We start from the raw sequence: 17,637 nt of genomic DNA on the forward strand, positions 1-17,637 counted from the left end.
TAAGCAGAGATAACTAAGGATGTTAAGTTTCTGTATGGGAGGGACGGGGTCATTTGAACTGTTCTGCGCTGAAGCGATGTAAAGGGCATGGGAAAAATATATATGTTCTGAACTGTTTCTGTCCTAGTTAAAGTGTGTTTTAATAGTGTTTTGGGTGTGCATTTATGTTATTTGGGTTTTAGTTTTGTATGGTCCATTTAGTGTTCATGTTTATCTACATTTATTGTTGCACCATGACCGAGACCTGGGTGGGGACTGATATGGTGGGCAGTGGAAATATCAATTGCTAACTACATAGATTGGAAATGAGTAACTCTTTGCCCTCAGTGAGGGCAAAGAGTTACTTTGCCCTCCTTACAGTACATTGAAGAATTACAATGCCCATTGTATGTTTTCTTTTCTTTTGAATTTTTGAGGAATACAATGTGTAGAATGCATTGTTCTCAAAATCAGACTGTCATAAAGGAAAAGCAATAATTATATAAATAAAATATATAATTATAGTAATGTCAACTGGTCTTTGCATGTTTAAAGCTATAGTGCATAGTTTCTGTCTCCCCCATGAGTAATGACAACAAAACTGCACGCATTTGCTAGTAACCAAGGATGACACAGAGAATGAAAAGTACATGATGGACTCTTCAGAAGAGGTAATTATCGTCACTCGATTTTCTGCCCACGAAAGTATCCAGACAACACCAGTTTCTGAACATGGCCATACTGAGAATTACAGAGAGAGTTTTGTGGAGCTGATAATCTTAATTAAGATCAAGATAACAGTGTGGCTGAACGTTAAAGTGAACTTCCTGTGTGAATGTTTATCCTTTATCTCTTGGGCATCAATACCCTGGAAATCCAGAGTTCTCGCGAGAGCACAATTTGAATTTGCTCAGCGAGTCACTCTGGCAATAAGTAATGATGCTCATTAACTATGCCCTTGGAGCCAAGCTGCACCAATCACATCGGTGTATCTGATATAGGCGGGCCAGAGGCGAGCTAAACAGATGACGACAGTTTAATCTACCAGTTAGCTGCACTGGTAACTAAGCGTATGGGGCTCTGGATATGTCACCCTGTGTATTGTTGTGATTGGTCGTTGTGTTATCCAATTGCGTGCAGTGAGATTTTCAAATGCATGCTTGGTGCCGCCCCTCGAGTTGGGCCATTTTCATTACTCAATGCCAGACCCTTAATCTTTTGGATTTGGGTCTGGATTTCCAGGCTAGGGCATCAAACGATTCAAATGTTATCATCTTCCACAGAATAATGTCAAAGTGAAAGTTTAAAAAAAAGTTAAATTCCTCAACACCCCTGCCCCCAGGATGTAGCAAATGTTCTCTCACTCTTAAAAATAAAACATGACAAAATATCAACCGCTCATAAACAGCAACATTTTTCACAATCTTGCCCACATCTATTTCTGTCAGATCCTGAATGAATCAATCAAAACACTACAACATGGCTTGTGATGCAGTATCCGGCTTACATGTGTTTTACATTACACATGACAAACTAAGAATTGTGCCTGTGTGTCAGCCATGTAGGCAGTTTCTCTAAGAATAGTAGCAGATGGTCCTGTTTTACCTCCCTTCCTGCAGAGAAACGCTGTGGACACTTTAATAACATCAATGAAGTTATGCAACAAACTGAATTCTTGTGCTGACTGTCACTGATACACTACTACATGCACACTATGCTGAGCTCAGTGAAAGAATGGACTTTTGTCACTTTGTATTTAAAAGACATTTGGGTGAGTAAGACACTGAGCGCATGTCTCTCCATCATCACATGTTGTAGTATGCAAGAATGCAAATGTAACCCCTGGAGTCATTGTAATGATAATGAAACATAAATCACTCTCTGATTTATCAGATATAAAGAACATATGGATATACATACATGGGCATTGTGGTGAGAATTAATTTATTTTAAACCCCTGATTTTAAGAGCAACTAGATAAGAGTCCTTAATTAAAAAATGGAAATTGGTTTGAAACAGTGATTACTTGTGATATCAGTCGGATGTACATTTGTAACTCTGCTCTACTGACAAGACAGACTGTTGGTATTGTGTTTTTTCAGGGCGTATACAATTTGTCTAACAAATTGGCATCACAGTGCAGTTGGGTCTGAACCAGACAACCCAGCATGACCCTTCAAAACATCCTGGATACTCAGTCAGTCAGTCTTTTGCAATGCACTCTATAAGCGTCAGTATATTGAGCTATCCATCTGTGCAACAGACTCAGAGGACGGACAAAAACTGCTGACCTTAAACATAACACACATATTTCAGCGCTGAGACACATAACCATGCGTTTCTTGGGGTTTTATTTGTTCTCTTATGCATACGTGTTGCTCCATCCATCTAGCCATCCATCCAGCCATCCAGCACATCCAGGAGACCAGACACAGCTCATAACTAACTCAATTGCGCCATCTAGTGAACACACATGCTGTCTGTACATGCTCATATTTACTGTGAAGTTATTAGATACAGTGGCACTCATAAGTTTATGAACCCATGCTAAAGTTGACTAAAAAGAGGAATAAAAAAATCACCTTTTGGAAATTGATATGAATGCCTTAATTTAAAATAATGGGGGAAATCCAACCTTTAAGGACACCAATTTTCTTGTGAATGAATAATGTATCATAAATAAATAAATGTTCTTCCTTAAAATACAGGGGGCATAAGTATGCATACCCCTGTTTAATTACCATAAAGGCAGGCAGATTTTTATATTTTTTTTATAATTATTTTTATTATTTCCATCAAGAAGCAATACATATATCAGCATACTGTAATTTCATACTTCAAACAGAATTAAGTTCCTACTGGTATCAATATTCTTGTACTCCACATTTTTGACATACAAACCCAAACACCAACACACATTTTGACACAAAACCACACACTTCCACCCACCGGTCCCCACGCACACACACAACCACTTGGTTTCCAGCTCTCAGTCACCATACCTAGTTCTTATTTCTTAGCCATTAAATTTACAATGCTTCATATATGTCCTGCCACACCTTGTTGAATTGTTGCCTTTTGATCTGGTCTTCAAACATTGATTTTTCTATACTTAAATAGTATTTCATTAGTCCCTTCCATTGTTGTAACGATGGGGCCTCTGTATCCTTCCAATACTGTAAGATTATTTTTTTATATACCAAGGAGGACAAAAGGACCATCCATCCAATGGGGTATTTTAGCTTGTCTGTATTTTGGAAGATACAGCTCAAGACTGTGAAATCGATTTTATTTTTACAGGTCTTGGTCATCCATTTTTGGATCTCTACCCAACCCTTACAGACCTTCTCACATTCCCAGAAAGCGTGTATTATTGTCTCCTCATGTGTGCCACATTTTATACAAACAGGGGAGATAGAGGCATCAAATCTATTAATTTTTTATTTAGTGTAGTATATCCTCGTCATGAGCTTGATTCTCATTGGTGGTAATGTTGTTGGTTATATTTAGACACTCTTTCTAGGTTATATCAGAGTTATTTATTTTAAGTTCTTTGTTCCAACCTTCATATGTTTTTTGGAGAGAATAATTATCTGCCTGTGCTTCTATAAGGTGTCTGTACACTTTCCCTATTCATTTCTTGTTTTCTCCTGGGTTTAGGAATAGCCTCTGAGTAGCTGAGGGTTCAGTAGACCTATTATAGTTCAGATCAAAGTTATCTGTAATCCAGCTCTAGCTGTCTAAGGCAGATTTTTATTTTAAAGGCCAGTTATTTCATGAATCCAGGATACTATGCATCCTGATAAAGTTCCCTTGGCCTTTGGAATTAAAATAGCCCCATATCATCACATCCCATTCACCATACACAGAGATTGGCATGGTTTTATTTCAGTTAGCCTAATAGCTGGTTTGATTTGCACTGAGAGATGATTTTATGGAAAGTACCCCATGCCAATCTCTATGTATGGTGAAGGGTATGTGATGATATGGGGCTATTTTAATTCCAAAGGCCAAGGGAACTTTATCAGGATGCATAGTATCCTGGATCCATGAAATAACTGGTCTTTAAAAATAAACATCTGCCTGCCTCTATGGGAATTTAACATAGGGGTGTACTGACTTATGCCCCCTGTATTTTAAGGAAGAACATTTATTTATTTACGATACATTATTCATTCACATATATATATATATATATATATATATATATATATATATATATATATATATATATATATAAAATACAGTTAAGATAAACCCTATATTGTCTCCTATTGGAGAAATTCATCTTGGGCAGTCGAGAGAACAAAATATGGCAACACATCGCACATAAACACAATAAAACATAAGCATAGATTATCTCATCAAAATGCGTTCAATAAACATTCGAAAAACCTCACACAAGACCCCCCTACCTTCCCACACACTCAGAGAAGAGTCAACAACACTCACAGCATATCCTCCCCCTCCTATTGCACTTAATTCTACCCAGATTGCACATTTCCCAGTTCCCATTTTATTTCATTCCATTCATCTCTAAACATGTCTGTTCTTGTTGAACATGTGACTGTAATGATTCATTGTAAGGAGTCATTGACTGGAACTGCTCTGAATCTGCATTACAGAAGAACTATAGAGCACCATATGACAGCAGTCACGATGATACATCGGAATGTGAACGTGCATTTAGATGGTTGGAGATATCCTCAAACAAAAGCTCAGTTACTCAATAAATGTCAACTGATGACATAAAACTTCCTCTTATGATGTTACTCATCAGGATGTTGCCATAAATGTCTGACTACTCTTCTCCACACATTTCCATAATGTTTGTCAATGAATCTGATCTGATAATTGTTATCTCATGACATTAAAAAAAAAATCAAAATCAAATCAAAAATCTATTACCTAAAATCGGTGGGACAGCATGTTGTAACAGTGGATCTTTCAAAATAATATAGCCTGTATAATGCATTTTGTATTACATTTTGTATTACTCTGACTGTGATGTACAATACGGTATACATCTTTAAATGTTTTTTTGTTGGTGGAGGTTGGTAGAGGCTGTCCGCTTGAGGTCAATAGTCCGGTGAGGTGAACTGTGGCGGAAAAAGTACCCAAATGTTATAGTTTAGTAAAAGTAGCAATACTACAGAGTATAATTACTCTGTTACAAGTACTTCATTCCTGCATTCAAAATTGTACTTAAATGTACAAAAATATTACCATAAAAAGATAGGCTACTTACAATACCAAAAGTTAAATACTTATTATGCAGAATGTCCCATTTCAGAATGTATATTTTAGCCTATTATTGAATTATAATTATTGATGCATTAAATGTGTACATCACTTTAATGTTGCAGCTGTTAAAAGTGGGGCTGATTTGTATTACTTTTTATAATGCTAGCGTGGTAATTTCCTACCTTACCCTATTTTATTTTGACAATTAATAATGCATCATATTTTATTTGTTGATTATATTTTGTATTATTAATCTGAATATGCAACAAATATTTTGCCTCTGAATTGCACTGGAGTAGAAGTTTAATGTAGCAGAAAGTGGAAACTTGTACTTAAGTACAGCACTTGAGTATGTACTTAGTTACTTTCCACAACTGCTGATCAGACAGATTTCAACAATCACCAGTTTACAGTAATTACAGCAGCTGTAGTTCTGCAGGAATACACAAGAGGGCAGCAATGAATCTGAATAATCTACACACTGTGGAAACTACAAGACAAATGCAGTACAATGTAGTGATGTAACCTGTCTGGGAAAAGTTATGAAAGAAAACTACCGAATGAAGTCTTAAAATCAAGAAAATAAAATGTGAAAGCCATGAAGAAACTCAATAAGTAAATTCTTCTCGGAGGCGTGACCTGACCTGTCTCCTCATAATTTGCATATTTGTGCATGAAGTCTTATACATCACCTTAAGAAAAAATGTTGGAAGACATACACATATGCAGGTTCCTTTATAAGGAAAGGCATTAATTTAGGCTTTTCTGACAGACACGTTTTATTTTTTAAAGTAGTAAGTGTAAAGTCTCTGAAGCCACTACAGAACCAGGAAAACAAGTGAAAACTGGTCATACTTGATCTTTTCTTTAAACAGACAGCTGATCTTCAGAGAAGTGACTGGCTGTGGACTGTCACAGGCCAACTCGATTAGACTGTCTCATAAATATTTTGTGGTCAATAAACAGATGCTTCAGAGACACCCATCTGCATTCATGACTTTTAGACAAGCCAATTAGTTCTGCTAAATAGGCCCTCAGACACCTGCCAAATTAATCAGAAACATACCAAGAAATGAATCAAATATGAGAATAAGAAGCAGTATGTGCTCCTCAAATACAGTTATCCAACTATAATCAATAGACCACAAAAGTAGGCCTACAGCTCAGAATGGGCCTGAAATTGAGTTCTTGAGAAAACGTGGAATAATTTTACTATTAAACACGTCTGGCATTTTCAGTTGTATGCTCACTGAGTTTGTTGTTTCATCAACTAAATTCGGCCTAAATGCATTTAGTTCCCAGTGCATGTTTGCCGCATGCAAGTGGCAATCTTAAACTTTAAAGGAACTGAGTAACTGTGTACAAACGCGCTTTTTACACTCAGATTTTTAATCGGGCAGTTAACTTCCTTGAGACTCGTGACACGTATGAGACACGATCACAGAAAAAATAAATGCACTGTAATTTCAGGAGAGTGTCGAGGGCCGCTGTTTGTCACAGAGGGGGTTGTTGGAGTTTCCTTGTAACCGGAATTAGCTGTGAAGTGCGACCTTGAGGTGTGAACACGGAATACGAAAGGTTCGGCTTGCTTCAAGAGAAAGTCTCTCATACTTTGCACCTCGTTTGCAAGTGAATCTCTTAATAAATAAAACGGGATTTATGCGTGAAGCGTGGTTGGAAACTGTTGAATTCCCAATAGCAGGTTGCATTGAAACATGTTGGATGATCTGGATTTAGTTTGGAAAGATACAACTCGAGGACTAATGTGCAAAATAAGTTGCTGTCTATATTCTGTTATAATGTGGTAGGCTCTGATGCAATTAATTGTCTCTAGAAAGTGAATGCTTTTAAGTCCAATACAATAAAATATATCTGCACGCAATTACGCACAGGCCTTTTTTTGCTTTTTGTGGACGTGTTGCCTCGGTTTATTGTAGGTTCGAGTAGCATGTGCACCTGATAGGCCGTGGTGTTAATGTATTCATGGGGTGGAGAACTCCTGCTCAGGATAGGCCCACTGTCAGGTGATGACGCGCTGCAGGACAAGCGCAAGGGGACAGCTGGGCCTGCAGCACCGATCACTCTCATTTGAATGCAAATCTCCAAGAGTTGAGGAGTTGGCTGACGTCAAGCAGGCCTTAGTATACCTTTACCATCTTGTCAACAGAAACACATCATGTGAGACTGGAGACAGACTGGAACTACGTCGCATTTCACACTGGGAACCCATTTGGACTACATAAACAGCCGAGGATTTCAGTTTCAGGGCAGCAATGTCGCCTTGAAATAGGCCACATCATCGCCGTTGCTGTTTTATTATATATAATAGTTTTTTGTACAAATCATGTATGTGGGATACATCCTGGATAAAGAAAGCGGCATGTATCACCAAGGGCCGGTAAGAAGATCGAGCATAAATCTGCCTCCACAGAACTTTGTTTCTACACCTCAGTACCCCGACTTTACTGGATACCATCATGTGCCAAACATGGATACGCACGCACAGTCTTCGGGGAGTTGGGGACCCACTTATGGCGCACCACGGGAAGACTGGGGTGCATATAGTCTGGGACCACCTAATACTATTCCTACACCCATGAACAACAACTCTCCTGGACAGGTTCCTTACTGCTCATCTGAGTACAGTCATATGCATCCTCCAGGATCTGCGGTGTTACAGCCGCCGCCGGAGAACGTTAATGTTGCACAACTTTCTCCAGATAGAGAAAGGCGCAATTCATTCCAGTGGATGAGTAAAACTGCGCAATCATCTTCCACAGGTATGTTCATCATCTTAAACATTCTGCCAAAATTATGTTATGCGATTGCCTTGGTCTTGTGGCAACAACTTTCGGTTTTTACGCACCGAAGAGTTTGTGTCCCATATGGGATTTTACGCACACATTTTAATTTTTTTCTGGCAGCTCCATGTCATTTCAAATATTTTTGTTCTATCGAATTAGATCAATTAGAAGCAAAAGCATCGAAAGGCCAACATTTTAACATTTGAAAAAAAAAATCTAAGAAGAAGGTGTGCAAGACAAGACAAGAAATGAACGAACAGAAGGAAACTTTGGTCTTTGACACTTGCTTGTGCGGGTTGCATACATTTGGGCTAATAACAGTGTAAAACGTTAATAGAATGAGAATATGTATATATATAATTGAATAAGCCTCTATGAAATAATAATAACGAATTACAGAAGACTCAGCAGAAAGTATCTGTCAAACAAACGTGTCCATAAATTATTTCAATTCTGATGGGAAAATGGACTGAAGGCCAACAGCTCAGTCTACTGTATTCTCTCATGTGGTGGAAATGGAAAAAAAAAAGGTGTGAGGAATCGGCGCCAGGCCCAGTTGTGATGTTAATGGCATTATTCCTGGAGATGTGAGGTCGACTTCCCTGTCACATTGTTTGGTGTTTTGAGTGTTATCCGTCATATACAGGCGGTGGCCTTTGCTTTCAACACCTCTTCACTTTGATATGCACCAACCTCTCTTCCTCTCCAAGAGTTATGTTGCCGGTGACGTTTTTCACAGCCGGTGTCTCAAAACTGGAGTAGTAGCCACAAACTTTAGGCCTTTACAGTGGCGTAAAATGCTGTATCCAATCACGTATTCTGTTTCTGTCTGATTATGTTGATTATGAGGCCTAAAATAAAACAGCCCTAATATGTTACACTAACTTATATTCTTTAAATGCATTTCGCTTATAGTTTATTATAGGAATATGGGTGTCCATCACTTCTTTTTTTATTTTGATAAGACTTGTCATTATTAGCCATTTATTTTCAAGCTAACATAGCCTACATTTGAATTGAACATGCAATCAAATTGTAAGACAAATCAAACTGAAATGAACCCACATGCTGTCGAATAATGTGCTTTAACACAGACGTGTCATGTGTCTTTTTAACTTGTCAGTAGAGGATCTGATTGCTGGCTGTTTGAAATTCACTGTACTACAGTTGTCATCACATCAAGATGAAAAAACTTGCGTAATTTGCGTATCTGTAGAGAAAGCCAAGAGATGTGGATTACGAGGCAGCTAATAAAGATGCTATGTGCAGATAGGCCGGTTCTGGCATGCAGCCAGCTCTGTGTAAATCTTCCAGTTCAACCACATGGCAGCTAAAAACGAGAAGAAAAAAAAAAGCACAATCTTAATGCTGTGTTTTGTGTTTCGTGTCGCCTTCACAGGTAAAACAAGAACGAGGGAGAAATACAGGGTAGTTTACACAGACCATCAGAGGCTGGAGCTGGAGAAGGAGTTCCATTTCAACAGATACATCACTATCAGGAGGAAATCTGAACTGGCTGTCAACCTCGGTCTGTCGGAAAGACAGGTATGTCTATATCAGAATGAAATACTTCTGCCTGGTTTATTATTAGCGCAGAAAGATGCAATAAATCATTTAAATATGTGACACCTGTGTGAGCATTAATGCACACATAAGCTTATTTTCACATGTGTAACTTACAAAATGAGCCCTACAGCAAACGTGTCAATATTATCATCAAAAAATCGGTTAGACTGCATATTCATGATACAGAATACATTGGCCTTGGATATATTTAAAGATAGACTTAACCCCCTGATACATTGTCAGGTTTGCAGATTTTTTATATTAATTAGTCTATGTTTGATAATTAAATAAACATACTAGCCTCTATCATTTATCATTTCATATTTCGAAACATACAGGTTTTTAAAATGTTCTATCATTTTTAAATGACAGCAAAAATAATGGCAAATTATGGAAATGTATTCGGGCCTACATTTTTTATTGTTATTTATTATTTTTCTATCTATCTGCTAATAGAAATTTTATTTGATTTGATTTTAGTAAGGAATGGCATGTAGATTATACGGGAAAATATATTAAATGTTTATTATCGTTATTTATTGATAGTGTTTTTTTGCCTATAGGCATATCTTTTTATTTAACTTCGTTTTAATTACAAGGGCTGGCATGGAGATTAAACGAGGTATCTTAAACCTAAATATGGATTTAATGTTCATTATTCTTAGTGATTATTTTGTCATTTTTCTATCCAGGAGTATCAATTTATATATAGTTTATTTTTTATTATTCATTAAGTGTTATGGAATTGCATGGAGAGTAAAGAAGGTAGCCCGCACCCAAAAATATTAATTTATTTTTTTCTTTTCTTTGTGCCTCTTCAGGTGAAAATCTGGTTTCAGAACCGCAGAGCCAAAGAGAGGAAAATGATCAAGAAGAAGCTGGGTCAGTCTGACGGTAGCGGGGGGTCTGTGCACAGTGACCCGGGTTCAGTGAGCCCTCTGCCGGTGCCGGGCTCTCTCAGTCCCTCAGAAATCCACAACTCTCTGTACCCTCCTCAGGGAATGAACACTTTGCCATCTATCAGGAATATACAGCAAGGGACGTGTGAAGTGAAGTGTGAATCAGTAGAACAGTTCACCCTCCGGACCATCTAAAACCATAACAGAGCACTCCGACACGCTGACAGGACACTTGATAGGCAGCCAGAAGATCTGAACTCTCGTTCTGAAGCACAAAGCTGTGGATAAAGATTTGATTTATAGCAACGAAATGCTGGAGGCTCTTGAAATATTGCTTTTTATAGAATAGTTATAATAACGTGGGAGGAAAAAAACGAAAAAATCGACGTGTTTCAAACTTAAAAGCTTTAAATTGTTTGTGAGTTAAGATATAAATATCATTTTTTTGTATGTGTTGAAGTGTATGTGAATAAAATGAGAATTCAGGGGCATTTTAATGACGTTTTCAACTGGACTGTATGTAGCTCGTGCCACACAAATGGCTTTGACTTGACAAATCATTTACACGCATTTTTCTGCACAATTTAATCCGCTTTAGTAAAGCAGGGAACAGCTGTTAATGATACGGGTAGAACGGTCGTTTGATGGCAAAATGTAAATAAAATGTTGTTTTTTTGCAGTACACCTGTCATTTTTCTTATTTCGGAATTTTGCAGTTGTGATTACCATTGCATCAAGTTTTGTATTTGAAATGCTTTTATGAATGTATATTATTCACCAGCAGATATACAGCCTGCAAGCTAAATATTCAGGTACAAAACAGTTTAAACCTTTCAGAAATTAACATCTCAAAGTAGCCTAACTGTAAGCAATATTGCTTTTATTCTTTTGCTTATTTTATGTTTGTGTATTACGAGTACTCCTAAAAAGTATTTTAAATATCTATAATGTTTTTACAGAGACCTGTAACAATATACTGCTTACCAAAGTGTATAAGTAGCAATGGGCATTGTGACACATGTCAATTCAATGCATCTATTTTTAATTTTAACAAAATAGGTAGATTTCGTTTCTGAATAGACTGAGTGATCTTGACTTTTTATCACATTTGTTAGCCTACACGCAAGGCTGATTTGTTGTCAGTTATCTCTGAAATTGCCTCACTACTAGTGACTCAAAACCTACCAGTACAAGTGCCCACAAATTAATATAGCGTTTGAAATGATGGGGGTTAATTCGTCCTGTTCTAAAACTATTGTTAAATAGAATAGCTTTTGTTTTGTTTCTAGCTATTCATGTCAAATGGTGTAGCCTACATCAGCAGGTGCACGTTCATTTTGCATTCAGTGTCAGGGAATTTACATAATGGGCTATATTGTAAACATTTCAGCCTAGACTTAATTCGCATACAGGTCTGTTTAAGGTTGCTAGAAGTAAGGCAGGTTCATGCGTAATTAGTTGAAGTGACATGTTAATTGTCACTTGGCTAGACTGGCTATTTTAGGAGGAGGACTGTTCCTGACTTTGACCCATGTCTCTAGAAGTTTAGGGCTAGGCTATAATTTATAACAGCCTATAGGCCTAGGCCTATGTATAATTTCAAACATATTACAAACATCATGTCACACTGATGTCAAATGTTAGTTTTGTTGATAATGTTCAGCTCTGGTCCCTCTGAACACTGAGGGGCAATGGTCGCTATTCACAAACTCTGGCTCCGCGCGCTCGCTCTCGTGCGTCACCGCGCAGCCCAGTAGGAGACGTCATGAGCGTCTTACTACCCAACATGGCGGACTTTGATACCATTTATGAGTTGGAAGACGAAGAGGATGAGCACGTAGTGAGTGAGGAACACTTGCCCAGATACTGTCCGGAGCCCGTGGTGATGCGAGGGGCCGGGCACATCACAGTGTAAGCAGAGCCGTGTTTGTCGCTCCTGTCTCTCTCGGTGTCGCTTTGTTGTTTTGGTGTCTTCATCCTTTAGCATGTTAGCTGATGCTAGCCTGCTAGCTAACGCCAAACACAACAACTAACAGATAGCTCTATGTAGTGCCAAGGGGACCGTTGGTTTGAACACGACCAGAACCCAACATTATTACGACATAAACTAACGTTAACAGTTCTATGTCCCCATGGCAACCTTGAAGTGGTAAACTAACAACCGATATTCATTGGTAGGTACGCTTACATGTGATGAGCCGTTAGCTAAAAGTCTGTGGCTGTACCGTTTTTACCGAGCAGACTCATAACGTTACACCATCACAAGACATTATGAAGTTATCTGCCAAGTGAGCACAGTGTCACCGGCTTAATTGTTGTCTAAAGCGTTTTTTATTTCAAGTTTCATCGTTGTTTACATGGGGATGTCAGCTCCTTAGCTACATTTGATGGAGGCTGCGCTTTTTCATGGTGAAAACTAGAGCTTTCAGCACGTCACTCCACACTGTGACGTCATGTAGTAGTGCCATGGATGTAGGAGTAGTGCAGTGAGTTTATTCAGAAAAAAAAGTTGAAAAGGTCCATCACAGTCCTCATTGTCAGGTCGTCCCTCACCATCACAACATTAACCTGACTAGCGGATGCTGAGTCTCAGCTGGCAACCTTTCTTAGCCAACTTTGCATCTGGATTCTAGTAAGACAAAAATAATGAGGATTTCAATTTTAAAGCAAAATCATCAACAACAATCTGTTACTATTGAGCTTTGACCTTTCCAGGGAAGAAGAGCTGCAACAATTAGTCGACTAATCAATTAGTCCAATTAGTCGAACAACAGAAAATCGCCAATTTTGATAATCGATTAATTATGAAAGTAGGTTTACATGCATAAATGGCAGAAAATGCCTATCCCTTGTTTTATATCACAGTAAACTGAATATCGTTGGGTTTTTGATTGACAAAACAAGACATTTAAATACATCTCCTTGGAATTCGAACGAGAATGGACATTTTTCACTATTATCTGACATTTTATTGACCAAACGATTAATCAATTAACCTAGAAAATAATCTGCAGATTAATCAATAATGAAAATAATCATAAATTGCAGCCCTACAGGAAAGACATGCAAACAGGAGCAATGTTCCGGTAAAGCTAGATACAAGAAACAACCGTATTTTCCTCTACCAGCAGACGGACAATATACCTGCACACTGCTATCTCGCTCCCAAGTCTTATTTTATTCTACATGGACATGACAATTTTTCAACCACAAATGAATGGTCTTCATCTGTGAATTAGATAATTGATAATATAAATGTGAGGATAATATGCCCAATTATTTAATCACTGGGAGTCTGCAGTGAGAACTGGCCGCTGGAGTTAGCCTAAATAAAACACTAATAACACTAATTTGTAATTCATGTTTTGGATGTTTGACTTGAAGTGATTTAACTGATGATCATTTATTTATTGGTTTGTTGGTAACTAGTCACTGGGGCTCCTGCATCTTTACTCTCTTTACATCAAGAACTGCAATACGAATAAGTCTTTATTGTGCCGTCCTTTTGTAGTTGTGTGTGATTTTAATAATATGAAAGTTTACAATCATAATGTTGTAAACTACTACTAGTTTGTGAATAAGCATGTTATGTCTCATTATGTAATCAAACGGCATATTTCTGCTCTGGATTATTTTTGTTGTCATCATGTTCATAGTAAGATTTTGTATTTTGTTTTAGATACATTTTAATTACCATATAAATGCTCACATTTGGTTTGTGTTTTTCAGGTTTGGACTGAGCAACAGATTTGACACAGAATTTCCCTCTGTTCTCACGGGAAAGGTACAGTTGCTTTTCAGTTTTCTTACACTTCATTCTTGCAGGCTGCTGTCTGTTCAATTCCAAGCGGGAAGAATTAAGCAATTAAAGCCACAGTGATTCAGTTGTTCTTTTAGGCCTTTAACGGCCCCAACTTCCCCAAGCTGGCCCATTCAAACCTCACCGAGTGGTTTTGATCTGATGGAGCTGCATTTCAAGTAACGCACCACAGTGTATAGAAAAGAGCCTGAATGTGCTGCTGTCCAGCTCTGTCAATGAGTAAGCCATCTATGGGGTTCAGTTGGCAGAGACCCCAGTGCTTTTGAGGGTCCAGCTCCTGGTGATAAAATAATGAAATGAAGACTCTGTCGTAGACAAGAAAGGAAAGCTTCCTGGGTCGGACGCAGAAACACAAAAAGGCTGCAGGGGTAAGAGCAGGCCGAGGGAAGTGTGGGGCAATAAAAAGTACCTTCAGTATTGTGACCCAGGGTGACATGTGATGGATGAGGTCACAATTATGATGATTGAAGGTTGCAGATCAGGCCCTGCTGGGCTTTATTCTGAGGTCTTTGGCTGTTTGCAAAGAGACCTTTGCATCCTGTCATAAAAGATTACGACCCCGGTTTTATGGCGTACAGACTCTGCGAGGAATGAGCATCCATTCAAGTTGTTTGGCCGGCGCTGCCACAGGCACTGAGCTTATCTCTCCTTTGAGTCCCTCCTTGCCTTGAACAGTCAAGAGCTTGGTTAGCAAGTCAGAGGCATAGTATTTAGAGATCTCATCTCTGGACAACATCTGCAGATATCTACCTGTTGGTTTTTCTAAAGCTCTTTGATCTTTGTGCACAGGTTATCTTTCGAGCAATTAGGAATCTTTCATGTCAGCACCACCTACGAACACTTGCCTCTCCCCCTCTTGCGCTTAGTATTTTGGTTATTGCTTACATTTTCTGATAATTTCCCCCACTGTATAGAGCTTCTACGAGCTGTTTATTTTGGTATGCGTACATCCATTATTTCTCCTTTTTTCTTTTAGGTAGCGCCAGAGGAATTCAAAACCAGCATCAGCAGGGTGAATGCTTGTTTGAAGAAGAACTTGCCTGTGAATGTGAAGTGGCTTCTTTGCGGCTGCCTGTGCTGTTGCTGTACAGTAGGCTGCAGTCTATGGCCTGTTATCTGCCTCAACAAGAGAGTAAGTCCCAGACCTCCTGTGACACGAGTTGGACAGTTTAACTCTCCCTTACATCAGCGCTGATTACTCAGGGGCTGTTGTAGCAATTCAGCCACATTGGTCTAAGTGTAGAGGGTAATAACAACTCATGTTCAATTAGTGCCTCTGTGTAGAAATGACGCATTGCATTGCACAGCTCCTCTCCTGCCCTGCTCAAGGGTGGGTAATTTCAAGGTGGTGTTACCACTCAGAATAAATGGCAACAAAGTGGAAATTATTAGCTGGTAAATTGGGAGTTCAGTCCATAAATCCTGACACGGTGGCTGTTTACTGGTAAAGTGTTAAATTTGCTTGCATTAATGTACACACATTTGTTTTCTATTCCTACAGACGAGACGATCTATTCATAAGTTGTTAGAGTGGGAAAATAACCGATTATACCACAAGGTAAGAAAGACAAATTGCACATTAGCACCTGTGTGAAAGTGCTTAATTGTCTGTGTCAATGTGCAGTGTAAGTTGAGTATCGTCGTGATGGATAATGACCATTAATCTGCTTTGTGAACTCTAACCCGTCGGACAAGTCCCTCAAAGCTGAGTCAGATCTGGTGTACGAGCTCTGAGAGGACTGTGAGGTCAGCAGTAAAATGTTGTGTTCATTTTGTTTTGTCTCGCAGCAACAAATTACAGCTAGTAGCTGTGCAAAGGCATAAAGGAAGCTCTTCAGGGTGTCTGGCCACAATTTGACCCTGGTGAGACCAGACAGCCCTGTTCCCAAATTCCCCCCCGACACTAAGCGGAGATTTCAGACAGATTTTCCTTTGTGGGTGTGGGTGTGTGTGGGTGGGTGTGTGTGGGTGGGTGGGTGGGGGGGGTGTGTGTGTGATGTCCATTCATTGTGTCTGTGTCCTTTCTTCTTCTCATCAGCTGGGTCTGCACTGGAAACTCAGTAAAAGAAAATGTGAAAGCAGTAATATGATGGAATATGTAAGTAGGCTGTCACAACAAAACAACAATGGATTATTGCATAACTTTATAAACGTTTTGATTATTTCCATTAGCAATTAATCAGCAGATGATTTCCTTGATTAATCAATCATTCATGTTATAATATATTATAAAGTAGTAAAATATTTAATATCTTGGTCAGTCCAAAACACATCAACAGATATTTAGTTGACTCTCATATATGACAAAGAAAAGAAACAAATGCTCACATTTGGAAAGCTAGAGCCCGCACAAGTAAAAAATTATTAAAACAATTAATTACTGTTACGATCTGCATCTGCATTAGGGTTTCCTTATTCCGTTATATACAAACATCATTTCTAGGAGATAAGGTTGCTTTATCAGAACTTAGTCACTTGTTTGTGTAATTAATTCCAAATGACATGGTTATTTTGAGAAGACTTCCTAAGAAATGACAGGACCCATGAAATAAAGCATTACCATTATGTTTAAACATCTTGCAGTTGTCCTAAATAATGACTTGTTTTGTATTGTTCTCTCTATAGGTAATTCTTATAGAATTCTTACCCAAATATCCTATATTCCGACCGGACTGAGGAGGCTGTTACTGTAAAAGACTGGATGCGTGGCCCTTGAATCTTATCCTTAGTGCCTTGTATATACAGTATGTCGGAATAAGGGTCTGCACCAACGTCTCTCGTGATGACCCTGTACATCTCCCTGTACCTTGTACTTTAGAATTTGCAACACTGTCACTTTGCTTTAGAGCAGATTTTGCACATATTTCTTCCTGACAGAACTAGACATGTCCCCTTTGTTGCACACGGATGTGTTTTTTGTGACAAACAAGTGAAACCCTCAAAAAGTGCATTAACCCCAAAGAACCTTCAACCTGTATCCCATCTATTATATCAGTAATCCCTTGCAAAGAATGTGATGCCTCCACCTTCCTTAACTATCCTTGCCTTATGTATGATTTTCTTTTTATAACTACATGTAAGAGAAGTGGGAAGGCACTGGGTAATTCTACAAGTCTGTAGATTCAAATGCTGTTTGTTGGGTTTCCTCTCTTCGAATCCAGTTCTTTGCAAGTAGATGGGATGGTTGAAATTGCCTAATGTACAGTGTACGCCATCACCCTGTGTTAACTCTTTACATTTGACCCTCTGTATATGGGAACTAGCTAGTAATAACTTGACCTGTAAATACCATGTTTTAGAATAAGCTGTACAGTGGTATACCATT

General features: G+C 38.5%; 2 protein-coding genes across 2 annotated transcripts in view; both read left to right on the top strand.

Moving 5' to 3' along the window:
* The first annotated feature begins 7,567 nt into the window (after positions 1 to 7,567).
* cdx4 (caudal type homeobox 4) lies at positions 7,568 to 11,079 on the top strand. The gene is made up of 3 exons (XM_078261349.1): positions 7,568 to 8,003; positions 9,427 to 9,572; positions 10,415 to 11,079. Exons 1-3 carry the CDS (start codon positions 7,568 to 7,570, stop codon positions 10,685 to 10,687), a joined length of 855 nt encoding a protein of 284 aa, XP_078117475.1. The 3' UTR covers positions 10,688 to 11,079.
* A 1,175-nt stretch (positions 11,080 to 12,254) lies between these two features.
* The window catches only part of chic1 (cysteine-rich hydrophobic domain 1), a 6,356-nt gene continuing 973 nt past the window's right edge, over positions 12,255 to 17,637 (top strand). Inside the window, exons 1-6 of the mRNA XM_078260402.1 lie at positions 12,255 to 12,403; positions 14,222 to 14,276; positions 15,289 to 15,444; positions 15,814 to 15,870; positions 16,351 to 16,410; positions 16,938 to 17,637. The exon at positions 16,938 to 17,637 is cut by the window's right edge and continues 973 nt beyond it. Of these exons, the coding sequence (XP_078116528.1) occupies positions 12,258 to 12,403; positions 14,222 to 14,276; positions 15,289 to 15,444; positions 15,814 to 15,870; positions 16,351 to 16,410; positions 16,938 to 16,988 (525 nt within the window). The 5' untranslated portion in view covers positions 12,255 to 12,257 and the 3' untranslated portion in view covers positions 16,989 to 17,637. The remainder of the gene's footprint in view (positions 12,404 to 14,221; positions 14,277 to 15,288; positions 15,445 to 15,813; positions 15,871 to 16,350; positions 16,411 to 16,937) is intronic.

This window comes from Sander vitreus, chromosome 10 (assembly GCF_031162955.1).
Source record: "Sander vitreus isolate 19-12246 chromosome 10, sanVit1, whole genome shotgun sequence".
NCBI lineage: Eukaryota > Metazoa > Chordata > Actinopteri > Perciformes > Percidae > Sander > Sander vitreus.